The sequence below is a fragment of the Sinohyriopsis cumingii genome, chromosome 1 (genome assembly GCF_028554795.1).
Source record: "Sinohyriopsis cumingii isolate HCF-2022 chromosome 1, ASM2855479v2, whole genome shotgun sequence".
NCBI classification, from domain to species: domain Eukaryota; kingdom Metazoa; phylum Mollusca; class Bivalvia; order Unionida; family Unionidae; genus Sinohyriopsis; species Sinohyriopsis cumingii.
The window spans coordinates 156,896,403-156,921,353 of NC_142961.1; the positions used below are offsets into that span (position 1 = coordinate 156,896,403).

Here is a 24,951-nt window from a genome sequence, read left to right on the forward strand (position 1 = left end):
TTGATTATCAAATTAAGATGACTTAGTGATGTAGACGCAGACTAAAAACGTGTAAATTTCGAGTATGGGAAATGGCAGCTACGGTCGGTCACGCGGCCTCACTGACATGATGGTGAATGAGTTCTCTCTCAATTTTAAAGCACATAAAATATTCTTCTGTGAGAAATAATTACACAACTATAACAATCAGACTTTACTCTTAAATTTTTCCACATACAATAGATGTGTACCAAAAATGCAAAATGGTTAAAACTGCTGTTAAACGTAACATACACTACATTGCTTAATATTTCACAGGCAGGCTATGCGTATGCAGTCAACTAGGTAACAGGTATTCTATTTATAGCAAGCTGCACTTTGTCACTATGCTCTATGAAGTAAAGGGTTATGATTGACAGTGTTACAATGAGTAGCATTCAAGCATATGACTGCATGATTATCATTGACAGTGTTACAATGAGTAGCATTCAAGCATATAACTATGATTATGATTGACAGTGTTACAATGAGTAGCATTCAAGCATATAACTATGATTATGATTGACAGTGTTACAATGAGCAGCATTCAAGCATATAACTATGATTATGATTGACAGTGTTACAATGAGTAGCATTCAAGCATATAACTATGATTATGATTGACAGTGTTACAATGAGTAGCATTCAAGCATATGACTGCATGGTTATGATTGACAGTGTTACAATGAGTAGTATTCAAGCATATTACTGCATGGTTATGATTGACAGTGTTACAATGAGTAGCATTCAAGCATATAACTGCATGGTTATGATTGACAGTGTTATAATGAGTAGCATTCAAGCATATTACTGTATGATTATGATTGACAGTGTTACAATGAGTAGCATTCAAGCATATAACTATGATTATGATTGACAGTGTTATAATGAGTAGCATTCAAGCATATGACTGTATGATTATGATTGACAGTGTTACAATGAGTAGCATTCAAGCATATGACTGCATGGTTATGATTGACAGTGTTACAATGAGTAGCATTCAAGCATATGACTGCATGGTTATGATTGACAGTGTTACAATGAGTAGCATTCAAGCATATGACTGCATGGTTATGATTGACAGTGTTACAATGAGTAGCATTCAAGCATATGACTGCATGGTTATGATTGACAGTGTTACAATGAGTAGCATTCAAGCATATGACTGCATGGTTATGATTGACAGTGTTACAATGAGTAGCATTCAAGCATATGACTGCATGATTATGATTGACAGTGTTATAATGAGTAGCATTCAAGCATATAACTATGATTATGATTGACAGTGTTACAATGAGTAGCATTCAAGCATATAACTATGATTATGATTGACAGTGTTACAATGAGTAGCATTCAAGCATATGACTGCATGGTTATGATTGACAGTGTTATAATGAGTAGCATTCAAGCATATGACTGCATGGTTATGATTGACAGTGTTACAATGAGTAGCATTCAAGCATATGACTGCATGGTTATGACTGACAGTGTTACAATGAGTAGCATTCAAGCATATAACTATGATTATGATTGACAGTGTTACAATGAGTAGCATTCAAGCATATGACTGCATGGTTATGATTGACAGTGTTACAATGAGTAGCATTCAAGCATATGACTGCATGGTTATGATTGACAGTGTTATAATGAGTAGCATTCAAGCATATGACTGTATGGTTATGATTATCCCTTTACCTCATATAAGCATCTTTGGACACCTCAACTCCATTTGCATGGAAGTGCCTTTTGATGCCTCTACAAGATTCGCATGGAAACGCCTTTTGATGCCTGCTGCAAACATCAGCCATTTTGAGCTAGTTTTCATAGCGCCACCTTCGGGGAAAACCCAACTATTAGATACTACATTCATATCTGCGAATGACAATTACGTCAGATCATGTGGTCGCTATTCATGCCCTGGTCGATATCTGCTATTTAAAGTAACTGGGTCATAATCTCCAGTCTCCAAAATGACAGCCGCAGATTTCATTCAGTACGTATGAAGTTTTCACGATTAGAATAACAACCACGAAAGATTCAATAAATTAGGTAAAGTCTCTGATATTGATGTAGGCAGCAATTAGTTTTTATAAATTATCAAATTCAGATGACTTAGTGATATAGACGCACACGAAAACCTTGTAAATTTCGAGTATCAGAAATGGCAGCTACGGTTGGTCACACGGCCTCACTGACATGATGGTGAATGAGTTCTCTCAAGATTTTGAAGCACATAAAAAAATTCTTCTGTGAAAAATAATTACACAGCTATGACAATCGGACTTTACTCTTAAATTTTTCCACATATAATATATGTGTACCAAAAATGTGAAATGGTTAAAATTGATGTTAAACCTAACTACATTGCTTAACAATTCACAGGCAGGATTTGATTCAGTACTTACGAAGTTTTCACAATTAGAATCACAACCATGAAAGATTCAATAACTTTTGTAAAGGCTCTGTTATTTATGTAAGCAGTTTTTATTGATTATCAAATTAAGATGACTTAGTGATGTAGACGCAGACTAAAAACGTGTAAATTTCGAGTATGGGAAATGGCAGCTACGGTCGGTCACGCGGCCTCACTGACATGATGGTGAATGAGTTCTCTCTCAATTTTAAAGCACATAAAATATTCTTCTGTGAGAAATAATTACACAACTATAACAATCAGACTTTACTCTTAAATTTTTCCACATACAATAGATGTGTACCAAAAATGCAAAATGGTTAAAACTGCTGTTAAACGTAACATACACTACATTGCTTAATATTTCACAGGCAGGCTATGCGTATGCAGTCAACTAGGTAACAGGTATTCTATTTATAGCAAGCTGCACTTTGTCACTATGCTCTATGAAGTAAAGGGTTATGATTGACAGTGTTACAATGAGTAGCATTCAAGCATATGACTGCATGATTATCATTGACAGTGTTACAATGAGTAGCATTCAAGCATATAACTATGATTATGATTGACAGTGTTACAATGAGTAGCATTCAAGCATATAACTATGATTATGATTGACAGTGTTACAATGAGTAGCATTCAAGCATATAACTATGATTATGATTGACAGTGTTACAATGAGTAGCATTCAAGCATATAACTATGATTATGATTGACAGTGTTACAATGAGTAGCATTCAAGCATATGACTGCATGGTTATGATTGACAGTGTTACAATGAGTAGTATTCAAGCATATTACTGCATGGTTATGATTGACAGTGTTACAATGAGTAGCATTCAAGCATATAACTGCATGGTTATGATTGACAGTGTTATAATGAGTAGCATTCAAGCATATTACTGTATGATTATGATTGACAGTGTTACAATGAGTAGCATTCAAGCATATAACTATGATTATGATTGACAGTGTTATAATGAGTAGCATTCAAGCATATGACTGTATGATTATGATTGACAGTGTTACAATGAGTAGCATTCAAGCATATGACTGCATGGTTATGATTGACAGTGTTACAATGAGTAGCATTCAAGCATATGACTGCATGGTTATGATTGACAGTGTTACAATGAGTAGCATTCAAGCATATGACTGCATGGTTATGACTGACAGTGTTACAATGAGTAGCATTCAAGCATATGACTGCATGGTTATGATTGACAGTGTTACAATGAGTAGCATTCAAGCATATGACTGCATGGTTATGATTGACAGTGTTACAATGAGTAGCATTCAAGCATATGACTGCATGGTTATGATTGACAGTGTTACAATGAGTAGCATTCAAGCATATGACTGCATGGTTATGATTGACAGTGTTACAATGAGTAGCATTCAAGCATATGACTGCATGGTTATGATTGACAGTGTTACAATGAGTAGCATTCAAGCATATGACTGCATGGTTATGATTGACAGTGTTACAATGAGTAGCATTCAAGCATATGACTGCATGGTTATGATTGACAGTGTTACAATGAGTAGCATTCAAGCATATGACTGCATGGTTATGATTGACAGTGTTACAATGAGTAGCATTCAAGCATATGACTGCATGGTTATGACTGACAGTGTTATAATGAGTAGCATTCAAGCATATGACTGCATGGTTATGATTGACAGTGTTACAATGAGTAGCATTCAAGCATATGACTGCATGGTTATGATTGACAGTGTTACAATCAGTAGCATTCAAGCATATGACTGTATGATTATGATTGACAGTGTTACAATGAGTAGCATTCAAGCATATTACTGCATGGATATGATTGACAGTGTTATAATGAGTAGCATTCAAGCATATGACTGCATGGTTATGACTGACAGTGTTATAATGAGTAGCATTCAAGCATATGACTCCATGGTTATGATTGACAGTGTTACAATGAGTAGCATTCAAGCATATGACTGCATGGTTATGACTGACAGTGTTACAATGAGTAGCATTCAAGCATATGACTGCATGGTTATGACTGACAGTGTTACAATGAGTAGCATTCAAGCATATGACTGCATGGTTATGATTGACAGTGTTACAATGAGTAGCATTCAAGCATATGACTGTATGATTATGATTGACAGTGTTACAATGAGTAGCATTCAAGCATATGACTGCATGGTTATGACTGACAGTGTTACAATGAGTAGCATTCAAGCATATGACTGCATGGTTATGATTGACAGTGTTACAATGAGTAGCATTCAAGCATATGACTGCATGGTTATGACTGACAGTGTTACAATGAGTAGCATTCAAGCATATGACTGCATGGTTATGATTGACAGTGTTACAATGAGTAGCATTCAAGCATATGACTGTATGATTATGATTGACAGTGTTACAATGAGTAGCATTCAAGCATATGACTGCATGGTTATGACTGACAGTGTTACAATGAGTAGCATTCAAGCATATGACTGCATGATTATGACTGACAGTGTTACAATGAGTAGCATTCAAGCATATGACTGCATGGTTATGACTGACAGTGTTACAATGAGTAGTATTCAAGCATATGACTGTATGGTTATGATTGACAGTGTTACAATGAGTAGCATTCAAGCATATGACTGTATGATTATGATTGACAGTGTTACAATGAGTAGCATTCAAGCATATGACTGTATGATTATGATTGACAGTGTTACAATGAGTAGCATTCAAGCATATTACTGCATGGTTATGACTGACAGTGTTATAATGAGTAGCATTCAAGCATATGACTGCATGGTTATGATTGACAGTGTTATAATGAGTAGCATTCAAGCATATGACTCCATGGTTATGATTGACAGTGTTACAATGAGTAGCATTCAAGCATATGACTGCATGATTATGATTGACAGTGTTACAATGAGTAGCATTCAAGCATATGACTGCATGGTTATGATTGACAGTGTTACAATGAGTAGCATTCAAGCATATGACTGCATGGTTATGATTGACAGTGTTACAATGAGTAGCATTCAAGCATATGACTGCATGGTTATGACTGACAGTGTTATAATGAGTAGCATTCAAGCATATGACTGCATGGTTATGATTGACAGTGTTACAATGAGTAGCATTCAAGCATATGACTGCATGGTTATGATTGACAGTGTTACAATGAGTAGCATTCAAGCATATGACTGTATGATTATGATTGACAGTGTTATAACGAGTAGCATTCAAGCATATGACTGCATGGTTATGATTGACAGTGTTACAATGAGTAGCATTCAAGCATATGACTGCATGGTTATGACTGACAGTGTTACAATGAGTAGCATTCAAGCATATGACTGCATGGTTATGATTGACAGTGTTACAATGAGTAGCATTCAAGCATATGACTGCATGGTTATGATTGACAGTGTTACAATGAGTAGCATTCAAGGATATGACTGCATGATTATGATTGACAGTGTTACAATGAGTAGCATCCAAGCATATGACTGCATGATTATGATTGACAGTGTTATAACGAGTAGCATTCAAGCATATGACTGCATGGTTATGATTGACAGTGTTACAATGAGTAGCATTCAAGCATATGACTGCATGGTTATGACTGACAGTGTTACAATGAGTAGCATTCAAGCATATTACTGCATGGTTATGATTGACAGTGTTACAATGAGTAGCATTCAAGCATATGACTGCATGGTTATGATTGACAGTGTTACAATGAGTAGCATTCAAGCATATGACTGCATGGTTATGACTGACAGTGTTACAATGAGTAGCATTCAAGCATATGACTGCATGGTTATGACTGACAGTGTTACAATGAGTAGCATTCAAGCATATGACTGCATGGTTATGATTGACAGTGTTACAATGAGTAGCATTCAAGCATATGACTGCATGGTTATGATTGACAGTGTTACAATGAGTAGCATTCAAGCATATGACTGCATGGTTATGACTGACAGTGTTACAATGAGTAGCATTCAAGCATATGACTGCATGGTTATGACTGACAGTGTTACAATGAGTAGCATTCAAGCATATGACTGCATGGTTATGATTGACAGTGTTACAATGAGTAGCATTCAAGCATATGACTGCATGGTTATGATTGACAGTGTTACAATGAGTAGCATTCAAGCATATGACTGCATGGTTATGATTGACAGTGTTACAATGAGTAGCATTCAAGCATATGACTGCATGGTTATGATTGACAGTGTTACAATGAGTAGCATTCAAGCATATGACTGCATGATTATGATTGACAGTGTTACAATGAGTAGCATTCAAGCATATGACTGTATGATTATGATTGACAGTGTTACAATGAGTAGCATTCAAGCATATTACTGCATGGTTATGACTGACAGTGTTATAATGAGTAGCATTCAAGCATATGACTGCATGGTTATTATTGACAGTGTTATAATGAGTAGCATTCAAGCATATGACTCCATGGTTATGATTGACAGTGTTACAATGAGTAGCATTCAAGCATATGACTGCATGATTATGATTGACAGTGTTACAATGAGTAGCATTCAAGCATATGACTGCATGGTTATGATTGACAGTGTTACAATGAGTAGCATTCAAGCATATGACTGCATGGTTATGATTGACAGTGTTACAATGAGTAGCATTCAAGCATATGACTGTATGATTATGATTGACAGTGTTACAATGAGTAGCATTCAAGCATATGACTGCATGGTTATGATTGACAGTGTTACAATGAGTAGCATTCAAGCATATGACTGCATGGTTATGACTGACAGTGTTATAATGAGTAGCATTCAAGCATATGACTGCATGGTTATGATTGACAGTGTTACAATGAGTAGCATTCAAGCATATGACTGCATGGTTATGATTGACAGTGTTACAATGAGTAGCATTCAAGCATATGACTGTATGATTATGATTGACAGTGTTATAACGAGTAGCATTCAAGCATATGACTGCATGGTTATGATTGACAGTGTTACAATGAGTAGCATTCAAGCATATGACTGCATGGTTATGATTGACAGTGTTACAATGAGTAGCATTCAAGCATATGACTGCATGGTTATGACTGACAGTGTTACAATGAGTAGCATTCAAGCATATGACTGCATGGTTATGATTGACAGTGTTACAATGAGTAGCATTCAAGCATATGACTGTATGATTATGATTGACAGTGTTATAACGAGTAGCATTCAAGCATATGACTGCATGGTTATGACTGACAGTGTTACAATGAGTAGCATTCAAGCATATGACTGCATGGTTATGATTGACAGTGTTACAATGAGTAGCATTCAAGCATATGACTGCATGGTTATGATTGACAGTGTTACAATGAGTAGCATTCAAGCATATGACTGCATGGTTATGATTGACAGTGTTACAATGAGTAGCATTCAAGCATATGACTGCATGGTTATGACTGACAGTGTTACAATGAGTAGCATTCAAGCATATGACTTCATGGTTATGATTGACAGTGTTACAATGAGTAGCATTCAAGCATATGACTGCATGGTTATGATTGACAGTGTTACAATGAGTAGCATTCAAGCATATGACTGCATGGTTATGATTGACAGTGTTACAATGAGTAGCATTCAAGCATATGACTGCATGGTTATGATTGACAGTGTTACAATGAGTAGCATTCAAGCATATGACTGCATGGTTATGATTGACAGTGTTACAATGAGTAGCATTCAAGCATATGACTGCATGGTTATGATTGACAGTGTTACAATGAGTAGCATTCAAGCATATGACTGCATGGTTATGATTGACAGTGTTACAATGAGTAGCATTCAAGCATATGACTGCATGGTTATGACTGACAGTGTTATAATGAGTAGCATTCAAGCATATGACTCCATGATTATGATTGACAGTGTTACAATGAGTAGCATTCAAGCATATGACTGCATGGTTATGATTGACAGTGTTACAATGAGTAGCATTCAAGCATATGACTGTATGATTATGATTGACAGTGTTACAATGAGTAGCATTCAAGCATATTACTGCATGGTTATGATTGACAGTGTTATAATGAGTAGCATTCAAGCATATGACTGCATGGTTATGATTGACAGTGTTACAATGAGTAGCATTCAAGCATATGACTGCATGGTTATGACTGACAGTGTTATAATGAGTAGCATTCAAGCATATGACTCCATGGTTATGATTGACAGTGTTACAATGAGTAGCATTCAAGCATATGACTGCATGGTTATGACTGACAGTGTTACAATGAGTAGCATTCAAGCATATGACTGCATGGTTATGATTGACAGTGTTACAATGAGTAGCATTCAAGCATATGACTGTATGATTATGATTGACAGTGTTACAATGAGTAGCATTCAAGCATATGACTGCATGGTTATGATTGACAGTGTTACAATGAGTAGCATTCAAGCATATGACTGTATCATTATGATTGACAGTGTTACAATGAGTAGCATTCAAGCATATGACTGCATGGTTATGACTGACAGTGTTACAATGAGTAGCATTCAAGCATATGACTGTATGATTATGATTGACAGTGTTACAATGAGTAGCATTCAAGCATATGACTGCATGGTTATGATTGACAGAGTTATAATGAGTAGCATTCAAGCATATGACTGCATGGTTATGATTGACAGTGTTATAATGAGTAGCATTCAAGCATATGACTGCATGGTTATGATTGACAGAGTTATAATGAGTAGCATTCAAGCATATGACTGCATGGTTATGACTGACAGTGTTATAATGAGTAGCATTCAAGCATATGACTGTATGATTATGATTGACAGTGTTACAATGAGTAGCATTCAAGCATATGACTGTATGATTATGATTGACAGTGTTACAATGAGTAGCATTCAAGCATATGACTGCATGGTTATGATTGACAGAGTTATAATGAGTAGCATTCAAGCATATGACTGCATGGTTATGACTGACAGTGTTATAATGAGTAGCATTCAAGCATATGACTCCATGGTTATGACTGACAGTGTTACAATGAGTAGCATTCAAGCATATGACTGCATGGTTATGACTGACAGTGTTACAATGAGTAGCATTCAAGCATATGACTGCATGGTTATGACTGACAGTGTTACAATGAGTAGCATTCAAGCATATGACTGCATGGTTATGACTGACAGTGTTACAATGAGTAGCATTCAAGCATATGACTGTATGATTATGATTGACAGTGTTACAATGAGTAGCATTCAAGCATATGACTGCATGGTTATGATTGACAGAGTTATAATGAGTAGCATTCAAGCATATGACTGCATGGTTATGATTGACAGTGTTATAATGAGTAGCATTCAAGCATATGACTCCATGGTTATGATTGACAGTGTTACAATGAGTAGCATTCAAGCATATGACTGCATGGTTATGACTGACAGTGTTACAATGAGTAGCATTCAAGCATATGACTGCATGGTTATGACTGACAGTGTTACAATGAGTAGTATTCAAGCATATGACTGCATGGTTATGACTGACAGTGTTACAATGAGTAGTATTCAAGCATATGACTGTATGGTTATGATTGACAGTGTTACAATGAGTAGCATTCAAGCATATGACTGTATGATTATGATTGACAGTGTTACAATGAGTAGCATTCAAGCATATGACTGTATGATTATGATTGACAGTGTTACAATGAGTAGCATTCAAGCATATTACTGCATGGTTATGACTGACAGTGTTATAATGAGTAGCATTCAAGCATATGACTGCATGGTTATGATTGACAGTGTTATAATGAGTAGCATTCAAGCATATGACTCCATGATTATGATTGACAGTGTTACAATGAGTAGCATTCAAGCATATGACTGCATGGTTATGATTGACAGTGTTACAATGAGTAGCATTCAAGCATATGACTGCATGGTTATGATTGACAGTGTTACAATGAGTAGCATTCAAGCATATGACTGCATGGTTATGATTGACAGTGTTACAATGAGTAGCATTCAAGCATATGACTGTATGATTATGATTGACAGTGTTACAATGAGTAGCATTCAAGCATATGACTGCATGGTTATGATTGACAGTGTTACAATGAGTAGCATTCAAGCATATGACTGCATGGTTATGACTGACAGTGTTATAATGAGTAGCATTCAAGCATATGACTGCATGGTTATGATTGACAGTGTTACAATGAGTAGCATTCAAGCATATGACTGCATGGTTATGATTGACAGTGTTACAATGAGTAGCATTCAAGCATATGACTGCATGGTTATGACTGACAGTGTTATAATGAGTAGCATTCAAGCATATGACTGCATGGTTATGATTGACAGTGTTACAATGAGTAGCATTCAAGCATATGACTGCATGGTTATGATTGACAGTGTTACAATGAGTAGCATTCAAGCATATGACTGCATGGTTATGATTGACAGTGTTACAATGAGTAGCATTCAAGCATATGACTGCATGGTTATGATTGACAGTGTTACAATGAGTAGCATTCAAGCATATGACTGTATGATTATGATTGACAGTGTTACAATGAGTAGCATTCAAGCATATGACTGCATGGTTATGACTGACAGTGTTACAATGAGTAGCATTCAAGCATATGACTGCATGGTTATGATTGACAGTGTTATAATGAGTAGCATTCAAGCATATGACTGCATGGTTATGATTGACAGTGTTACAATGAGTAGCATTCAAGCATATAACTATGATTATGATTGACAGTGTTACAATGAGTAGCATTCAAGCATATGACTGCATGGTTATGATTGACAGTGTTACAATGAGTAGCATTCAAGCATATGACTGCATGGTTATGACTGACAGTGTTATAATGAGTAGCATTCAAGCATATGACTGCATGGTTATGATTGACAGTGTTACAATGAGTAGCATTCAAGCATATGACTGCATGGTTATGATTGACAGTGTTACAATGAGTAGCATTCAAGCATATGACTGCATGGTTATGACTGACAGTGTTATAATGAGTAGCATTCAAGCATATGACTGCATGATTATGATTGACAGTGTTACAATGAGTAGCATTCAAGCATATGACTGCATGGTTATGACTGACAGTGTTACAATGAGTTGCATTCAAGCATATGACTGCATGATTATGATTGACAGTGTTACAATGAGTAGCATTCAAGCATATGACTGCATGGTTATGATTGACAGTGTTATAATGAGTAGCATTCAAGCATATGACTGCATGATTATGATTGACAGTGTTACAATGAGTAGCATTCAAGCATATGACTGCATGGTTATGATTGACAGTGTTATAATGAGTAGCATTCAAGCATATGACTGCATGATTATGATTGACAGTGTTACAATGAGTAGCATTCAAGCATATGACTGTATGGTTATGATTGACAGTGTTACAATGAGTAGCATTCAAGCATATGACTGCATGGTTATGACTGACAGTGTTATAATGAGTAGCATTCAAGCATATGACTGCATGATTATGATTGACAGTGTTACAATGAGTAGCATTCAGGCATATGACTGCATGGTTATGATTGACAGTGTTATAATGAGTAGCATTCAAGCATATGACTGTATGATTATGATTGACAGTGTTACAATGAGTAGCATTCAAGCATATGACTGCATGGTTATGATTGACAGTGTTACAATGAGTAGCATTCAAGCATATGACTGTATGATTATGATTGACAGTGTTACAATGAGTAGCATTCAAGCATATTACTGCATGGTTATGATTGACAGTGTTATAATGAGTAGCATTCAAGCATATGACTGCATGGTTATGATTGACAGTGTTACAATGAGTAGCATTCAAGCATATGACTGCATGGTTATGACTGACAGTGTTATAATGAGTAGCATTCAAGCATATGACTCCATGGTTATGATTGACAGTGTTACAATGAGTAGCATTCAAGCATATGACTGCATGGTTATGACTGACAGTGTTACAATGAGTAGCATTCAAGCATATGACTGCATGGTTATGATTGACAGTGTTACAATGAGTAGCATTCAAGCATATGACTGTATCATTATGATTGACAGTGTTACAATGAGTAGCATTCAAGCATATGACTGCATGGTTATGACTGACAGTGTTACAATGAGTAGCATTCAAGCATATGACTGTATGATTATGATTGACAGTGTTACAATGAGTAGCATTCAAGCATATGACTGCATGGTTATGATTGACAGTGTTACAATGAGTAGCATTCAAGCATATGACTGCATGGTTATGATTGACAGAGTTATAATGAGTAGCATTCAAGCATATGACTGCATGGTTATGATTGACAGTGTTATAATGAGTAGCATTCAAGCATATGACTGCATGGTTATGATTGACAGAGTTATAATGAGTAGCATTCAAGCATATGACTGCATGGTTATGACTGACAGTGTTATAATGAGTAGCATTCAAGCATATGACTGTATGATTATGATTGACAGTGTTACAATGAGTAGCATTCAAGCATATGACTGCATGGTTATGATTGACAGAGTTATAATGAGTAGCATTCAAGCATATGACTGCATGGTTATGACTGACAGTGTTATAATGAGTAGCATTCAAGCATATGACTCCATGGTTATGATTGACAGTGTTACAATGAGTAGCATTCAAGCATATGACTGCATGGTTATGACTGACAGTGTTACAATGAGTAGCATTCAAGCATATGACTGCATGGTTATGACTGACAGTGTTACAATGAGTAGCATTCAAGCATATGACTGCATGGTTATGACTGACAGTGTTACAATGAGTAGCATTCAAGCATATGACTGTATGATTATGATTGACAGTGTTACAATGAGTAGCATTCAAGCATATGACTGCATGGTTATGATTGACAGAGTTATAATGAGTAGCATTCAAGCATATGACTGCATGGTTATGATTGACAGTGTTATAATGAGTAGCATTCAAGCATATGACTCCATGGTTATGATTGACAGTGTTACAATGAGTAGCATTCAAGCATATGACTGCATGGTTATGACTGACAGTGTTACAATGAGTAGCATTCAAGCATATGACTGCATGGTTATGACTGACAGTGTTACAATGAGTAGTATTCAAGCATATGACTGCATGGTTATGACTGACAGTGTTACAATGAGTAGTATTCAAGCATATGACTGTATGGTTATGATTGACAGTGTTACAATGAGTAGCATTCAAGCATATGACTGTATGATTATGATTGACAGTGTTACAATGAGTAGCATTCAAGCATATGACTGTATGATTATGATTGACAGTGTTACAATGAGTAGCATTCAAGCATATTACTGCATGGTTATGACTGACAGTGTTATAATGAGTAGCATTCAAGCATATGACTCCATGGTTATGATTGACAGTGTTACAATGAGTAGCATTCAAGCATATGACTGCATGATTATGATTGACAGTGTTACAATGAGTAGCATTCAAGCATATGACTGCATGGTTATGATTGACAGTGTTACAATGAGTAGCATTCAAGCATATGACTGCATGGTTATGATTGACAGTGTTACAATGAGTAGCATTCTAGCATATGACTGTATGATTATGATTGACAGTGTTACAATGAGTAGCATTCAAGCATATGACTGCATGGTTATGATTGACAGTGTTACAATGAGTAGCATTCAAGCATATGACTGCATGGTTATGACTGACAGTGTTATAATGAGTAGCATTCAAGCATATGACTGCATGGTTATGATTGACAGTGTTACAATGAGTAGCATTCAAGCATATGACTGCATGGTTATGATTGACAGTGTTACAATGAGTAGCATTCAAGCATATGACTGCATGGTTATGACTGACAGTGTTATAATGAGTAGCATTCAAGCATATGACTGCATGGTTATGATTGACAGTGTTACAATGAGTAGCATTCAAGCATATGACTGCATGGTTATGATTGACAGTGTTACAATGAGTAGCATTCAAGCATATGACTGCATGGTTATGACTGACAGTGTTACAATGAGTAGCATTCAAGCATATGACTGCATGGTTATGATTGACAGTGTTACAATGAGTAGCATTCAAGCATATGACTGTATGATTATGATTGACAGTGTTACAATGAGTAGCATTCAAGCATATGACTGCATGGTTATGACTGACAGTGTTACAATGAGTAGCATTCAAGCATATGACTGCATGGTTATGATTGACAGTGTTATAATGAGTAGCATTCAAGCATATGACTGCATGGTTATGATTGACAGTGTTACAATGAGTAGCATTCAAGCATATAACTATGATTATGATTGACAGTGTTACAATGAGTAGCATTCAAGCATATGACTGCATGGTTATGATTGACAGTGTTACAATGAGTAGCATTCAAGCATATGACTGCATGGTTATGACTGACAGTGTTATAATGAGTAGCATTCAAGCATATGACTGCATGGTTATGATTGACAGTGTTACAATGAGTAGCATTCAAGCATATGACTGCATGGTTATGATTGACAGTGTTACAATGAGTAGCATTCAAGCATATGACTGCATGGTTATGACTGACAGTGTTATAATGAGTAGCATTCAAGCATATGACTGCATGATTATGATTGACAGTGTTACAATGAGTAGCATTCAAGCATATGACTGCATGGTTATGACTGACAGTGTTATAATGAGTAGCATTCAAGCATATGACTGCATGATTATGATTGACAGTGTTACAATGAGTAGCATTCAAGCATATGACTGCATGGTTATGATTGACAGTGTTATAATGAGTAGCATTCAAGCATATGACTGCATGATTATGATTGACAGTGTTACAATGAGTAGCATTCAAGCATATGACTGCATGGTTATGATTGACAGTGTTATAATGAGTAGCATTCAAGCATATGACTGCATGATTATGATTGACAGTGTTACAATGAGTAGCATTCAAGCATATGACTGTATGGTTATGATTGACAGTGTTACAATGAGTAGCATTCAAGCATATGACTGCATGGTTATGACTGACAGTGTTATAATGAGTAGCATTCAAGCATATGACTGCATGATTATGATTGACAGTGTTACAATGAGTAGCATTCAGGCATATGACTGCATGGTTATGATTGACAGTGTTATAATGAGTAGCATTCAAGCATATGACTGTATGATTATGATTGACAGTGTTACAATGAGTAGCATGCAAGCATATGACTGCATGGTTATGATTGACAGTGTTACAATGAGGGAGTACTGTATGCTGTAACCTTTCATTTAAAATATTTGTCCAGCCAATGACGTATTATATCTTCTATTCATGTAATATGTTTTATTTGTTGCAATGCAGTCATGAAAATTACCAGTGTATACAGCACTCTCATACTATTGGTTCCTTCATCATAACACACCTATTATAAGACAGGTATGGTCATGAATCCCATTTTATTATATAGTAGTCATATTGTATCATGTACTTAATGTACCTCATTATAAGTTAGTCTTGCTATAAGGCAGAATACTCCATAGCCTCCATAGACAGCATTATAATGAGGTAGTACTGTATCATGTACCTCATTTTTAGGTGGTCATGCTATAAGGCAGTATACTCCATAGCCTCCATAGACAGTATTATAATGAGGTAGTACTGTATCATGTACCTCATTTTTAGGTGGTCATGCTACAAGGCAGTATACTCCATAGCCTCCATAGACAGCATTATAATGAGGTAGTACTGTATCATGTACCTCATTTTTAGGTGGTCATGCTACAAGGCAGTATACTCCATAACCTCCATAGACAGCATTATAATGAGGTCGTACTGTATCATATACCTCATTTTTAGGTGGTCTTACTCTAAGGCAGTGTACTCTATGAATTACAGACAGCATTATAATGAGGCAGTACTGTATCATGTACTTCATTGTAAGATAGTCTTGCTATAAGGCAGTATACTACATAACCTCCACATACAGCATTATAATGAGGTAGTACTATATCATGTACCTCATTGTTAGGTGATCTTCCTCTAAGGCAGTATACTCCACGAATTACATAGACAGTATTATAATGAGGTAGTACTGTATCATGTACCTCGTTGTTAGGTGGTCTTAATACAAGGCAGTATATTCCATAGTCATTTGAACAGCATTATAAAGAGAGAACACTATATCATGTACTTCATTGTAAGATAGTCTTGCTATAAGGCAGTATACTCCATGTTTCCCATGGACAACATTATAATAGTTGAGCATGGTATGTACATCATTGTAAGGCAGACTCCTTATATGAAGGCAGTATACTTCAGGACTCCTGTGGATGACCTTTTAATGAGGGAGTACTGTGTTATGAACTTCCTATACAAGTTTGTCTCACTAGAAGGCAGTATACTTCATGGCTCCCATTTTATGTCATTATTATAAAGGAGTACTGTGTTATGAACTTCCTATACAAGTTTGTCTCACTAGAAGGCAGTACACTTCATGGCTCCCATTTGATGTCATTATTATTGTCATTATTATAAAGGAGTACTGTGTTATGAACTTCCTATGCAAGTTTGTAGCACTAGAAGGCAGTACACTTCATGGCTCCCTTTTGATGTCATTATTATAAAGGAGTACTGTGTTATTAACTTCCTATACAAGTTTGTCTCACTAGAAGGCAGTACACTTCATGGCTCCCATTTGATATCATTATATAAAGGAGTTCTGTGTTATGAACTTCCTATACAAGTTTGTCTCACTAGAAAGCAGTTCACTTCATAGCTCCCTTTTGATGTAATTATTATAAAGGAGTACTGTGTTATGAACTTCCTATACAAGTTTGTCTCACTAGAAGGCAGTATACTTCATGGCTCCCTTTTGATGTCATTATTATAAAGGAGTACTGTATTATGAACTTCCTATACAAGTTTGTCTCACTAGAAAGCAGTATACTTCATGGCTCCCATTTTATGTCATTATTATAAAGGAGTACTGTGTTATGAACTTCCTATACAAGTTTGTCTCACTAGAAGGCAGTATACATCATGGCTCCCTTTTGATGTCATTATTATAAAGGAGTATAGTATCATGTATTTCATTGTAAGGTGGTCTCATTTCATGGCATTATGTTCTGTGACTTCCATGATTGGCATTATAATGAGGGAATGTTGTATTGACTGAGATTAAATATGCTGATTTAATGATTAGAATATAAACAAGAAATAAAGGGTCGAATACAATGGATTAAACTGTCAGGTGCTTGTTTTTCAATGTCTGTAATGTATGATGTTTCAGAATGGTTGGTCCCCACTGTTGGTTGCCAGTGAGCAGGGCCATGTGGAGATTGTGAAGATTCTTTTGCAGCATCATGCAAGGGTTGATGTCTTTGATGAGGTAATCAGCAACAAATGGCCATTTTTTGCACTTTGCAAAGGTTGTTAAAAGTCATATTAATGTTTGCACAAATTTTATCTTTAAAATGAGCTGAAAATCATAATAATATTATCTATCAATATTCATGCATAAAAATATTCTAATAAAAGTGGATGAAAAATTATAGAAAATATGGTAATCATTGTCATTATAGAAATACAGTACTAAATGTCATTATAAAAATATGGTACTCATTGTCATTATAGAAAATATGGTACTCATTCTCATTATAGAAATTGGTAGTCATTGTCTTTATAGAAATATGGTAATCATTCTCATTATGGAAAATATGGTACTGATTGTCATTATAGAAATATGGTACTCATTGTCTTTATAGAAATATGGTAATAATTCTCATTATAGAAATTGGTACTCATTGTCATTATATAAATTGGTAGTCATTGCCTTTATAGAAATATAGTAATCATTCTCATTATAGAAAATATGGTACAGATTATCATTATGAAAATATGGTACTCATTGTCATTATAGAAATTGTTGCTCATTATCATTATAGAAATTGGTACTCATTGTCATTATAGAAATTGGTAATCATTGTCATTATAGAAATTGGTACTCATTGTCATTATAGAAAATATGGTATGGATTATCATTATAGAAATATGGTACTCATTGTCATTATAGAAATTGGTACTCATTGTCATTATAGAAATTGGTACTCATTGTCATTATAGAAAATATGGTATGGATTATCATTATAGAAATATGGTACTCATTGTCATTATAGAAAGTGTACTCATTGTCATTATATAAATTGGTACTCATTGTCATTATAGAAATATGGTACTCATTGTCATTATAGCAATATGGTACTCATTGTCATTATAGAAATTGGTACTCATTGTCATTATAGAAATTGGTACTCATTCTCATTATATAAATTTGGTACTTGTCATTATGGGAAAATGTTACTCATTGTTATGTTAGAAATACCATACTCATTGTCATTATAGAAAATGTGTTACTCATTGTTAATATTGCAGGCACATGGCAAGGCGGCCCTTCATTTGGCGGCTGAGAATGGACACGAGCAGGTGGCAGACATTTTACTCTGGCACAAGGCTTATGTGAATGCTAAGTCCAAGCCAGGTATCACACCACTTCATCTAGCAGCTGAAAACGGCTACAACAAACTGGTCAAACTGTTGATTGAAACACATGGTGCTGCTATTGATGCATTATCACTGGTAGGTGACAGATTTACAGATTTTATTGAAATGAATAGATTATGTAATGGTGGCAGAGCCATTCCATACAAATGAAACGATCTTAAAGGAGATTTATTCTTCGTTTCCAAGAGATTTTCCAAAATGTATACATGAAATAAGGAAATTCTTAATTAGTTTCAAAAAGATTTTCAGTTTCTCTCTTTATTTTTGGTCAGAATTTGAAATCTGACTTAAGAAGTCTACCTGAAGGTCATGGAGTCCTCACCTGTAGACCATTCATATACCTTGAATTAGATTTGGGTTTTGGACAATCAATTTTCATTAATTTAATGTTTGCTACAAATTCAAAGACCCAATAAACAGTAATCTTTTTGTTAAACAGTATAATTTCTCCCTAATCATTGAATTTAAGTACCAACAGAAATGCCATTTTTCACAAAACTAACAGCTTTTTACCCACAAAAAAATTAATTTATTGTGTTTCAGTAGTATGAATTGACTGAAGACCAGAGACTGCATTAGTAAATTTATTATTTAGAAACTTTTTTGGAAATAAAATTCAGTCTTTAGTATCTTTTTTTCCCCAACAGTAAAATTCATGTTCAGAGTTTAGTTGTTAATGTGATGAACCATGAGAATGTGAATTTTCAAAGTCGGTTACCATGGTTACTTCCCTAAATCAGATAGGTAGCTCCACCAGAATTTCCATTCCAATAAATCTGTAATCTTGCATTTTAGAATGTTTCTGTCATTATCTCAGTTTTATGTTCCATATCAAGAGCACTCTTTTGTCACAATAGCATGGGATAAAATAAAGTTTATATAAAATTAATTGACAAAAAAGACAATGTTATTCAAGGTATATATCTTTTCTTTTTTAACATTTCAAGATAACAAAGTCCTAAAAACAATTTAATGGTGTCCTTACTGGGCAAAATTATTGCATACTTTACTAATACAAGTAAGTAATAAAATAAATAAATAAATAAATAAATAAATAAATGTGCCAAGTATTTTCATGTTGTTTAAACACATTGACTTTGTCATAACTGTCATCAAACATCAACATAAATTTTGTTAATACAGTAATATTAAATTAAAATGGAACACAGTTTTAATAAAGAAAAACAAAGGAAGACAAATTAAGAAAACTATTATTGATGGCAGCAAAATTCAGTTTAATTTCAAATATTGGCTACAATAAATTTACTTTCAATTACTGGCTAACTTATGAAAATAAAAAACCAAATTTTCTTTCAAACTGTTGAGTTGTTGTTCCTATTGTAGGTATGTTTGGGATACCATTTTTGTGAAGTTTTCCTTAATGTGTGTACTTTTAAAAAAAACATATTTTATCCTATGATTATATACTTATTTGTTTTCTACCACTGCAGTTTTTTTCCTAAGGTTTTCAACTTAACAAATGCAGATGAAAGATATAAGATTAAATCAATTTGAAAGAAATCAGACCTTCTTGATCATTCATTATTGCTTATAGTACATTTACTCTTTCCTCAGGTTTCTAATTAGAGGTAGTTTTAAGCAATATTGCTCCTTTATCAAAAAGACTGAGGTCCAATTTAGTTTCACAGTTTGTTTCCCTAATGTTTGTATACCTTTTAAATTTGATGCAAGACTTAATTTAACTTCTTATGATTCTATGGCTTATGCTGAAAAAGATAAGTTTTAAAATTCCTAAATCTAAATGATAAGGAAATATTTTATTCAGGCCAAACGAACCCCACTTCACCTGGCAGCACAACGAGGCCAGTTAGAGGTCTGTAACACACTACTGGAATTAAATGCAGATGCCAATGCCACAGATAAGGTGGGTAGTCATTCCTATTTCTAGTCATCAATACATATTATGGGTCTATCTTAGTAGTCATTCCTATTTCTAGTCATCAATACATATTATGAGTCTTTTTTAATAGTCATTCCTATTTCTAGTCATCAATACATTTTATGGGTCTATCTTAGCAGTCACTCCTATTTCTAGTCATCAATACATATTATGGGTCTATCTTAGTAGTCACTCCTGTTTTTAGTCATCAATACATATTATGGGTCTGTCTTAGTAGTCATTCCTGTTTCTAGTCATCAATTCATATCATGGGTCTATCTTAGTAGTCATTCCTGTTTTAGTCATCAATACATCTTATGGGTCTTTCTTCACAATCATTCCTATTTCTAGTCATCAATACATATTATGGGTCTTAACAATCATTCCTATTTCTAGTCATCAATACATCTTATAAGTCTTTCTTTACAGTCATTTCTGTTTTTAGTCATCATTACATATCATGGGTCTTTCTTAACAGTCATTCTTGTTTTCAGTGATCAATACATAGTATGGGTCTATCTTAGTAGTCATTCCTGTTTTCAGTCATCAATGCATATTATGGGTCTATCTTAGTAATCATTCCTGTTTTCAGTCATCAATACATATTATGGGTCTTTCTTCACAATCATTTCTATTTCTAGTCATCAATACATATTATGGGTCTTTCGTAACAGTCATTCCTGTTTTCAGTCATCAATACATATCATGGGTCTATCTTAGTAGTCATTCCTGTTTTCAGTCATCAATGTATATTATGGCTCTATCTTAGTAGTCATTCCTGTTTTCATTCATCAATACATATTATGGGTCTTTCTTAGTAGTCATTCCTGTTTTCATTCATCAATACATATTATGGGTCTTTCTTAGTAGTCATTCCTGTTTTCAGTCATCAATACATATTATGGGTCTTTCGTAACAGTCATTCCTGTTTTCAGTCATCAATACATATTATGGGTCTATCTTAGTAGTCATTCCTGTTTTCAGTCATCAATGCATATTATGGGTCTTTCTTAGTAGTCATTCCTGTTTTTAGTCATCAATACATATTATGGGTCTATCTTAGTAGTCATTCCTGTTTTCAGTCATCAATGCATATTATGGGTCTGTCTTAGTAGTCATTCCTGTTTTCAGTCATCAATGCATATTATGGGTCTTTCTTAGTAGTCATTCCTGTTTTTAGTCATCAATACATATTATGGGTCTATCTTAGTAGTCATTCCTGTTTTCAGTCATCAATGCATATTATGGGTCTGTCTTAGTAAATGAAAGACAAAGAAATCAGATTCTCTATTAGTTCATGTCAATTATTTGTTATATTGAGGAGGAAATGAGAGAAAAAAAGGATGAAAATATTGTGTAAGTTTACTTTCATATGTAAGTTATTTATGACCAAGCTGTTATGATTCATCTTTTTGAAGAAAAAGGATCTGAAATATTATATTTGACCATTTCTTGAGTAGGTGGTAATGATGATAATACTGATAATAGTGGTAGTATTGATGGTAATACTTATAATAGTGGTAGTATTGATGGTAATACTTATAATAGTGGTAGTATTGATGATTAATTGATTTGATAGATCCACACCAACCAAAAGAGAAAAGTAGTCAGTTGACTGTCAGGCTTAAAGGGAACATCTTTTCTGATGATGATGATGATGATGATGATGATGATGATGACAATGATGATGATGATGACGACGATGATGATGATGATGAAACTATAAAAGAGATCCTCGTACTGGATATCTTTAATTATGCAATGGAACTTAGGATAGTGAAAATCAATGCAAATAAAGCCTTACGCAGGTAGCATAGAAATCTCAATTAATTCAAATTTCCATATGCTGGGCTTTCTAGTTTTTGGAGACATGTGGTCCTAAACTTCCATTTTGAAAGTTCTACAAGCAAATACATACTGACCTTTTGACCTTTTGATGAACTAACTCTACTTTACAGCATGCTCAAACTCCATTACACTTGGCAGCAGAGAATGATCACTCTGATGTTGTCAAGCTTTTCCTGAAGCATCGTCCAGAACTTGTTACCATGGCAAATACTGTATGTACATATGAATTGCACAGCTTTTGAATTATTATCCATAATCATATACATATATGCACACTTTCTCCTAGCAGATGTAAGAGTTACTTCCCTTAATGCACAGTCAGAGATCATTGGGATAGAAATACATCATGCTCAATGTTTTCATTCCAGTTTATCAGAAAAGAAAATGAGAAGTAAATTTGCATGGTCTCAGTCCTAAAACCTCTTTTAAGCTGCATACAAAATACATGTTTGTTTCAAGAAGTGTTAATTAACAATTCATTTTAAATTGAGACTTGTTTCAGCAAGTGTTATTAACAAATTAATTCTAAATTGAGACTTGTTTCAGCAAGTGTTATTGAAAATTCGTTCAAAATTGAGACTTTCATTCTGAGGGAGCTCTGAGCTTTGGAGGTGTGCTAAAGTACTCATGAGCAAATTGAGTCAAATTGCAGACAACACAGACACTGATCTGCCATCATATAATGCACTGGTAGAACAGGGTCTTTGTGTTTTGTTGTACTGATTGCTCCCAACGAACTGCAGAGACCTAGATCTGCCAGTGCCTTATGCGACAGCACATCTGGGACTTTGCAGCTTGCAGTTTGACTTGACTTATAAATGAGTATATATGGTTCATAGTCAGATAATAATGACGTGACTTATAAATGAGTATATATGGTACATAGTCAGATAATAATGACTTGACTTATAAATGAGTATATATGGTTCATAGTCAGATAATAATGACTTGACGTATAAATGAGTATATATGGTTCATAGTCAGATAATAATGACTTGACTTATAAATGAGTATATATGGTTCATAGTCAGATAATAATGGTGATGTCAGGCATATGTACTTCTTGCCTATTTTTCTTTTTGCACTCTTTTGTAAAAGTGAAATTATTGTTTAAGAAATATAAACTGTATTTTCATAGCAGTATAACTTTAATGTTTCTTTCCTTCCTTTTTCTATTAATTTCCTTTTAATTATTCTTCTGTCTTCTTGTTATCAATAATAATGTTAGGCTTAATTATCTATTTCTTGAATGTTTTCATTCAGCAAGCATTTTCATAGTGGTATGGAAATATAGAAAAGGAAAGTAGTTTGATATATAATTCATGAAGAAATAATTGAACAGTAAACAGTCAATAACATGCTGATTTTCAAAGACTGAACCTTCTATGTCCTAATTATTTTGTTGTAAGATTTGTGAATACATGGGTGCAGTTCAAACAACCAATCATGCAGCTACCATTTAAGTGTTATGTATGACAAAAGTACAGATACTTTTAAAATGAAACCATGTAAATCAGGATGTGTACCACCAAAGTGACAATAATGTGCAAGGCATAGGAAGATAATAATGGAAATAACTGACTGAAACCCTGAAATCCTGTTGCAATATGTGATTTTTAATTATAAACATTGTTTGTCGTCCCATCAATTTCCAAAGGAAAAACATTTTAAATTTCCAAGGTTTAATTAGATAAATAAGAAGTTAAGAAAATGTTTGCCATTCTGCCATATGCTGCATGTTTCTACGCTGGCCTATACTTATCTGTGTTAAATACTTCAGTAAAACTGACTTTAAAAAATTGTTTTCTATATGGAACATGTATTTTACTTTATTTATTCATAATATATAGGATGAGGTAAGTAGGTTCCAGTCACTTTGCTTTCAGTTCAATGCAGATCCCAGCCAGCGCATGAATTTAGCTGCCTGCATAATACATTGCATGTGTAATTAGTATTGTATTCTAAGGAAATACCCTTATATAACTGCATCAAAATTACTGTCATCAGTAAGAATACAAATTAAATTACACAGACAATAATTACTGTGGTCTAATATCACCTTGTGCTGTAGCTGTAGTAAATTTCTTGAGTGCAAAGTTTGTCTTGAAATTAAACAAAGATATTCAATTAAGATTATAAAATGGATTAAATGATTTAGGGTTGATATTTAATTGTTTTTAAGCTGGGTCCAACTGCAAACTGC

The 24,951-nt window shown here is 34.5% G+C and overlaps 1 protein-coding gene across 1 annotated transcript in view; it reads left to right on the forward strand.

The window, feature by feature from the left end:
• LOC149808210 (uncharacterized) overlaps window positions 1–24,951 on the forward strand; it is a 156,131-nt gene that overhangs the window by 86,421 nt on the left and 44,759 nt on the right. Inside the window, exons 16-19 of the mRNA XM_089965826.1 lie at window positions 17,730–17,828; window positions 18,872–19,075; window positions 20,787–20,885; window positions 22,859–22,960. Of these exons, the coding sequence (XP_089821952.1) occupies window positions 17,730–17,828; window positions 18,872–19,075; window positions 20,787–20,885; window positions 22,859–22,960 (504 nt within the window). The remainder of the gene's footprint in view (window positions 1–17,729; window positions 17,829–18,871; window positions 19,076–20,786; window positions 20,886–22,858; window positions 22,961–24,951) is intronic.